General features: G+C 42.4%; 1 protein-coding gene across 1 annotated transcript; it reads left to right on the top strand.

Annotated features, from left to right (window-relative positions):
* The first annotated feature begins 1817 nt into the window (after positions 1-1817).
* Positions 1818-6824, top strand: LOC135157940 (uncharacterized). Its single transcript, XM_064115145.1, has one exon. The coding sequence runs from the start codon at positions 1818-1820 to the stop codon at positions 6822-6824; it is 5007 nt and encodes a 1668-aa protein (XP_063971215.1).
* Positions 6825-8698: the final 1874 nt, after the last annotated feature.

Below are 8698 nucleotides of genomic sequence, written 5' to 3'. Positions count from 1 at the left end.
TTGGTTGTTCAACAACTTTCAATCGAACTAGTTTCCAACGTTGCCAACCTTGCGTCATCGTCGACTATCCAACTAATCTCCAACCTTCTAGTTTCCAACGTTTTGCCATTGTCGACCGTCCAACAAATCTCCAACAAACTAGTTTCCAACGTTGCCAACGTTGTGTAATTGTTGGCTGTTCAGCAACTATCCAATTAAACATGTTTCCATCGTTGTGTGATTGTCAATTGTCCAACAAATCTCCAACACACTAGTTTCCAACGTTGTGTCATTGTCGACTATCCAACTAATCTCAAACTTACTAATTTCCAACGTTGTGCCATTGTCGATCGTTCAACAAATCTCCAACAAACTAGTTTTCAACTTTGTCAACGTTGCGCCATTGTTGGTTGTTCAACAACTTTCCATCGAACTAGTTTCCAACGTTGCCAACGTTGTGCCTTTGCTGGCTGTTCAACAAATATCCAATCAAACGTGTTTCCGACGTTGTGACATTGTCTACTGTCCAACAACTCTCCAACTAACAAGTTTCCAACGTTGCCAACGTCGTGTCATTGTTGATTGTCCATCATCTTTCCATCAAACTAGTTTCCAACGTCGATTCAACGTAAATCCGTCAAGTTTTTCCAACGTCCAACGACTTTCAAGTTTCCAACGTAGAGCCAACGTTGGCTTGTTACCTGGGAAGCAACAGTGCTATCGGCAATGAAACGCTTTTCAGAGAGGCGGGGAGGGGGGGGGGCACCAGACTAAAATTTAAGGGACACTCAATTTCGAACACTGCCTGAGCCAAATGGGGCACAAGAGTATTTTTTGGTAGTCATTTGGGCGAGAGATGTAATACAATATAACACCCTCAAACGTATAAAACATTACGCACAAAAGATCGCCGGCAAATGTAATAACTCTCTTACCCACAAATGTACTCGAGACCCACCATTGTGTGGAATATATATATATATATATATATCATTAATGTTGAATAACATGAAAATAAAGTGTAGTCTTTCCTCCAGACCCGATTATTTCAGTTATTTTTTTTCTTCAAAATAACGCTAATAGTAATAGTAATGATAAAATGTATAATAATAATGATGTTGAATAACCTGGAAATATAGCGTAGTCTTTCCTCCAAACCCTGTTATTTCAAAATAAGAAATCACAAAAAACCTACACTCTCGGTAATATTTAATAACATGAAAATGTAGCATAGTCCTTCCTCCAAACCGAGCTATTTAACAAGAATCTTGTTATTAAATGTTGAATAACATGAAAATAAAGTGTAGTCTTTCCTTCAGATCCGATTATTTCAAAATAAAAAAAAAATCATTAAAAAACCCCAACAAAACAAAGACCTACACTTTTAGTAATATTGGATAACGTGAAAATATAGCATAGTCTTTCCTCCAAACCCAGTTATTTCAAAATGATAAATAACAATACCTGTCATAGAATGACATAGTTTTGATATTCAGATATTGTTGCCTTTTGAAATGTTTGGTTTTTTGCATGTACTTGAGTTTAGACTAATTACCCTTCAAGGTCAAAGCAAGGTCACAGCTAAAACAAGACCGTTCGAAGGTACATCGACCTTGGTCGATCCCGAGTTTTCTTCGTTTTTTAATACAAAACTGAAGGATTCACACACAGTTGTTGAATATATGCTACAAGCTAGCACCGCTACTGAGATACTTCCAAGTATTAAAAGGAAGCTAATTTTAGAATACGCCTCCTTTGTGGTTATTGTGACAACGTGGTATATGCTGACACGGTCTTAACAGTTCTTCAACAACTTTGCTGTATATTATCAACGCAAGATGGCTGACACAAAGGCTCTAAAGGTTTCGAGGCGCAATCTGAAGGGACAATTGACGAGGACATTAACAGCTATTGTCAACCTCTCCAATGACTCTGCAGATACTAGTCTCCTCAAGCAGTACATCGACAAGGCCGAGGAACAGTTCGCAAGGGTAGAAGAGACGCACGCAGAGCTTGTACAGGTAATAGAGAACGACGTTGAATTTGAAGCAGAGGAAACCTGGATGGTCAACTGTGAGGCAGACTTTGTCCAGAAGATTAATGATGGTAGGAAAATCCTCAGCAAACAGCTGTCGCCATCATCAATCAACCAAGCATCCAATCAACAGTCAACTACTCCTCCAAGCTCTCCTGCTCCTACCTCTCGGAATCAATCTGCAGGTGCCTGTGCTCCCAGGATGGCGAGACTTAAATTCCCAACATTCAATGGAGATATCAGGGAATATCAGAGATTCAAGGAAATGTTCCAACATTGTACGAAGGAACTGTCGGAGATTGAATGTTTCTTCCAGTTGTCAGAATCAATGATGTCTCATAAGGAAAGAAACTTGGTCAAAAGCTGTTCGAGTGTAGCAAGAGCATGGGAGATGCTAGAACAACGCTTTGATGACAAAGACCGAGTAGTTGACAGACTGCTACAGGATTTGGATAGTCTCAAGCCATATGAGAGTAAAGGAAAGGTTAATCTTCCTGCAATGGCAAACTTCATCCAGGTTCTTCAGAATTTTGAATGCCAAGCAGAGACGATTGGCTTAGCAGGTGAGATGAATAGCAGGATTATGCTGAGCCAAATCAAGTTGAAGCTCCCAGAGGAACATAGGATTCTGTATTACAAAAGTGTTCGCGATGACAATACTGATGATTCCCTCTCAGGACTCAGCAAATGGCTATATCAACAGCACATCCTAATTGAGAAATCAAAATCTACTACATCTGAAAGCTTGGAACCTACAAAGAGAGTTTCAAAGTCCTTCAACGCAGCCATGTCGATGGAGGATACATCAACTGCACACATCCCAAAGTGCCCTCTGCACCCAAAGACCTCATCTCATTATCTGAAAACATGCAATAAATTCAGGTCTCTTGCGCTAAAGGAGAAATTTGATGTGATGAAGTCTAACAACATCTGCTTCAGGTGTGGCCATAATAACTGTATCTCAGGCAAGCCACCTTATGACCACAGTAAGTGCCAGTTCAGGTCACCATGTCGAGTCCAGATGTGTGGTAGTGATGAGCACTTTCCCGCCATTTGTACCAAAGCCCATGATGATGCCAGAGATCAGAGTCGAAGAGTCAGTGCTAATCAAGAAGACATTGTGAGACCCATGCATTCCAACAGCTCAGTTCAATCTTCTACAAGCACAGAAGTAGGGAAACTGCAGGCTACCTTACCAACTGTGATGGGTTTTCTGCGATGTGGTAACAAACGACACCCTGTACGCATCCTGATAGATGGGGGTAGTCAGGCCACCCTCGTAAGAACAGGAATCTTTTCCAGAATTGATGGCGACTGTTACCAGGACCATGACCTGAGCCTTGTAGGTGGAAGCATCATCAAACGCAAGCTGAGGATCCTGGAATGTGAAATCGAGGATAGCCAAGGAAATTGTTCATATCCCTTGAGAGCCATTGAGATCGAGAAACCCTGTGGAGATATACCTGTCATTACTCCTGAGCAGCTGAAATCCTATGACCACTTGACAGGTGTAAATATTGATGAAGCCTCATCACCAGTAATTGATCTATTACTTGGAGTGGACAATACTCACCTTATGGTCTGGGAGGAATATATCAGAGGAGGCAGTCCCGATGAACCAGTTGCGGTAAGATGTCCCCTAGGTTGGTTTATTCAAGGAGGTCCATCTAACACAGCACCACTTCTTAACTACGTTAACGTGGTCGCTTCAGGATCCCTAGAGGAGTTCATTGGACTCGAGACGGCTGGCTTGGAACCCAGGAAATGCAAGTGCATTTCTGATGATGAGAAAGGAGCTACTGAATCCATGATGAAGAGTGTCAATCAACTACCAGATGGTTCTTATGAGATCCGCTTACCCTGGAAGCGATCTCCAGAAGGGTTACCAGATAACTATGAGTACGCTGTAAAGAGACAGAAGAGCCTTGAGAACCAGTTCAGAAATCGCCCAAAGGAATGGGAGGTCTACTGTCGGCAAATGAAGGATCAACTGGAAAGGGGTGTCTCTCGGCTGGTGACGCAGGATGAGTTGCAACAAGACAGGGAAACAGGGAACAAGATGTGGTTCCTTCCACACTTCGCAGTTGTCAAAGACTCAAAAACTACTCCAGTCCGAGTCGTATATGACGGTAAGGCGAAATTTCAAGGACATTCCCTGAATGATTATCTTATCAAAGGAGAGAACGTCAACTCAAATTTGTTTGAGGTAGCCCTCCGGTTTCGTGAAAATGAAGTGGGCGTGATCGCTGACATTTCGAAGATGTTCCAGGCGATCATGATTCCCCCAGATGATGCTAGATTCCACAGATTTGTGTTTAGAGAAAATCCAAATTACCCAATGCAAGTCTATGAACTGAGGACCGTTACATTTGGGGACAAGCCCTCCCCTACTGCAGCAATAGTCACTCTCAGACATGTGGCTAGTGAACATGCACCGGATGATGACAAACTACAGAAAGTAATCACGGAGCAATTCTATATGGACGACCTGAATGAGTCAGTCAGGACCACTGAGGAAGCTCTGGAGCTGAAGTCTGAATTGACGGACACGCTGAAGAAGGGAAACTTCAACATAAGGAAGTGGCAATCTAATGTGAAAAAGGTATGTGACGAGACAGAAAACACTGAAACTGCTACAGTTCTTGGAACCAGTTGGGATCTATCTAAGGATACACTGAGCGTGAAGAAGGTCAAACCCTCTGACGATACTACCCTGACCAAACGGAAGATTCTTGCTCAAACGGCATCCTATTACGATGTTTTTGGAATGCTTTCTGGTCTGTTGGTACGCCCCAAGATTCTTCTTCAAATGTTATGGCAAATAGACCTTGACTGGGACTCCCCTATTGACAAAGGCAGTGAATTGTATGCCATGATGAGTAAGATTAACAGAGACCTTGACAAAATGGATGGCATTGAGATTCCAAGATGTCTGATACCGGAGCCTTACAGGGGAAAGAGACCTCTACCTACAGCATATATGCATGGTTTTAGCGATGCATCGGAGGACGCTATGGGTTTCGCAGTTTGGCTGAGATGGTCCCATACTGACAGTCAACAAGCTCATTTATCCTTTGTCTGTGCCAGGTCTAGGGTGACGCCACTAAAGCAAACAAGTATGCCTCGGAAGGAGTTACAAGCTCTTCTCCTTCTATCCAGATTGATGTACACCATCCGAAGTGCTCTACGCCTCAACATAGAAGGATGGAAGATATGGACAGACAGCATGACGGTGATAAGTTGGCTAAGAGGGCAATCGAAAACCTTCCGCTCATATGTTGCCCATCGAGTTGGTGAGATCACTTCTGAATTTGACCCCTACAGTGATATCGCCTACGTTCCCACAGATGAAAATGCAGCTGATCTCATTTCTAGAGGAGGCGATGTCACAGACATGCAGGAGGTCATTGATGGACCAGGATTCTTGAGATTACCTCCTCAATCATGGCCGAAGACACCTGAAAACATTCTCGTCAAACCAGGAGATCCTGAACGGAAGAAATTTCACTCCCGAAACAGCAAGACTTTCGCATTATCTGTGAATGCTGTGTCCAAGAATTCTCCAATTGCTGATGCAACCAAATTCTCTAGTTGGTCTAGACTCCAGATGGTCACGGCCAGGTTGTTATCCTTCAAGGAGCTTCCACGGAATCAATGGCTGAAGCAACTCATCCGGCAGATCTCTGAATGGCCATCCCAAAGAATGATCAAGGAAGCAGAGCTATATTGGGTCAGGCAAGCACAGAAAGGGATAGATTTCCAAGATCCCAATATACAGAAACTCAGTCCATTCTTTGATGAGGACCAACAGGTGTATCGTATTGGCGGACGTCTTGGTAGGGCCCCTTTGTCGTATGATGTTCGCCATCCTTATCTTCTGCCAAAGAATAGCCACATTAGCTTCCTCCTTGTACGTGATAGACATCTACATGCCCTTCATGGTGGTCATTTGCGGACTGCGAATGAGGTCAGGAAGAGGTATTGGATAGTAGGCGACATGAACATCGCACGACGTGTTGTTCGTTGTTGCATCCCTTGCAGACGATATAGAGGAAGACCGGCACACCAGAGAATGGCCGATTTACCAGAGTTCCGGATCAGCCCTTGTTCTCCACCCTTCAAGACCACCTTGGTAGACTATCTAGGCCCAGTAATGGTGAAACTGAATCGTAATACCACGACCAAAGGATACTGTGCTTTATTCACATGTGCAGTTACCAGGGCTGTCCACTTGACTGTTGTCCAGGACCTCTCAACTCAGGCTTTCCTTCAAGCCTTGGAAAGGTTTGTCAGTGTTAGAGGAGCACCTGCCATGATGGTTAGTGACAATGCCACTTGTTTCCGAGGGGCTGACAATACAATCAATGAACTGAATCTTAAACTCAACCAAACACAGGTCCGTGAGCACTGTCAACGTTTCAAAATCGAGTTTCTTATTGGTAGAGGGGAATTGACCTGTCCAGACATCCCTTGTGAAGACTACAAAGGAGATCCACGCAAACGTAGAGAACTTTGCAATAAAATGGTGGACGGGTTTTGGCATAGGTGGCTTGGCTACATCCACAAGTTGACGTCACGTCAGAAGTGGCAACATTCTGCAGAGAACATAGAGAAGAACGATATTGTCCTTGTCATCGGTGATGACAAAAGACGTGGGTCTTGGAAGATGGCCGAAGTAGTAGACACCAAACCTGGACAAGATGGACTGGTAAGAATTGTTGAAGTGAAGTTTGCAGACGGCACATGTGCAAACAGACCCATCACTAAACTTGTATCTCTGATGAAGCGAGAGGAACGTTCAGACATTTAGACTTTGAGAACGATGATATTAATTACAGGACAATTATGAACATATTGGAGAAATTGCTCCTAATGATTCAAAATGCCAAAGATGAAAAGATGGACATTGGACAATTATATTTTAATGAACCTTTTTTATCAAAGTTTTAACGCAAGAATTGATTGTTGTATTTGTGACATTCCGTCACGCTTAGGGGGTTGGGATGTCATAGAATGACATAGTTTTGATATTCAGATATTGTTGCCTTTTGAAATGTTTGGTTTTTTGCATGTACTTGAGTTTAGACTAATTACCCTTCAAGGTCAAAGCAAGGTCACAGCTAAAACAAGACCGTTCGAAGGTACATCGACCTTGGTCGATCCCGAGTTTTCTTTGTTTTTTAATACAAAACTGAAGGATTCACACACAGTTGCCGCTACTGAGATACTTCCAAGTATTAAAAGGAAGCTAATTTTAGAATACGCCTCCTTTGTGGTTATTGTGACAACGTGGTATATGCTGACACGGTCTTAACAATACCAAAAACCAATATAAAGACCACATAAGCTTATTGGCCCGAATTCACAAAGGTGGTTTCGTTTAAAACCACGGTTTTTAGAAACCGTGGGTTTTAGAAACCATGGTTTTTAAAACTTGCGATTCACAAACGATGGTTTCTAAAACCCATGGTTTCAACAGTGGTCTCAAATGAAACCATGGTTTAAACCGTGGGTTTTACCTCAAAACCAGGGATTTCCCCTTTTTTAGCGTGTACTGAGCATGCTCAGTTCATTGAAAACTTACATTCTACAGCTAGCACTGGCAATACGGTCTAATTTTTCACTTACTACAACTTTTTTTCGTAGAAATACTAACAATTGAAAAAAGGTGTAATTTTATGCGCTTCTAGCTACTAATATCTCGCGATTCCCAGGTACAGCTAGGCGCGTGCGTGTATTAGCTAGCTGTATTGGTGTTCGACTCGCTGGCCCCGGGACACCGCTCAACAACTGCTTTTTTTTGTGATCATAATTTATTTTTCTCACTTTTGTCGCAGAAGATAGACTTTCTTGTATTCCCTTGACTCAATTTCTTCATAGAAAGAGTAAAATTCAGTGTAGATGCACGATTTTTTTTTTTAGGTTTTTCACCTTTTCTGTCTGATCGTGAGTAGCGAAAACGGGAGCGAAAAACGGATGAATGATTCGGTGCTTTTCATTGCAATACTACGTAGCTCGGCCCCCTAGCTGCCGGGGCGCTCCAGCCCCGAATATCCCCGATAGAAGTTGGCATGTGTAGTCAAAGAGCCGAGCTTGGCTTGAGACTTGAGTGAAGCTTGACATCGTAGGCTTTGCCTAGCTTCTATTTTTTTTAAGTAAATATTTTTATGGATATTTATTTTCCATGGTGTATGGTTTAGTAATAGGCTTCAATTTCTTTGACTTTGTGTTGTGGATGTTCGATTCAGGCTAAAGTCAGTAGTACACAAGGGCTGCAGGGGGGCGCTTCGCCCCAGCCCCCAAAATGTTTGTGGTGACAGGCTGTGTCAGCATGCCGGGCCGAAGGTAGCGATCAATAAAAATAGGGGGCTTAGCATTATTTTAGCAGAATTTAAAATAACATGGACAAAGTGATCTAATATCGCCCCTTTCAATTCCTTAATTGTTCCCCCCCCCCCGATTTATTTTCTTAAACTTTTCTTGCAGCTTACTATGAATAATATGCTGCTTTTTATATTAATTTTTCCGTGGTGTACAGCTTAGAATGAGTTTTATGCCTATTACGTTTACTGGAAATTTTCATATCCACTGAAAGTGTGAGTGGAAACTTTCAGTTTCACTTTAAAAAAAATGCAAATTCGGTTAAGTATACAGTGTTTACTATGTAAATATTCAACTTCATAT

Source organism: Lytechinus pictus, unplaced genomic scaffold (assembly GCF_037042905.1).
Source record: "Lytechinus pictus isolate F3 Inbred unplaced genomic scaffold, Lp3.0 scaffold_20, whole genome shotgun sequence".
In the NCBI taxonomy this organism is placed as follows: domain Eukaryota; kingdom Metazoa; phylum Echinodermata; class Echinoidea; order Temnopleuroida; family Toxopneustidae; genus Lytechinus; species Lytechinus pictus.
This window is presented reverse-complemented; position numbering and strand designations above follow the sequence as displayed.

What these genes read in the sequence shown, in the direction of transcription:
- LOC135157940 (XM_064115145.1), top strand. Translation starts at nt 1,818, where the DNA reads ATGGCTGACACAAAGGCTCTAAAGGTTTCGAGGCGCAATCTGAAGGGA.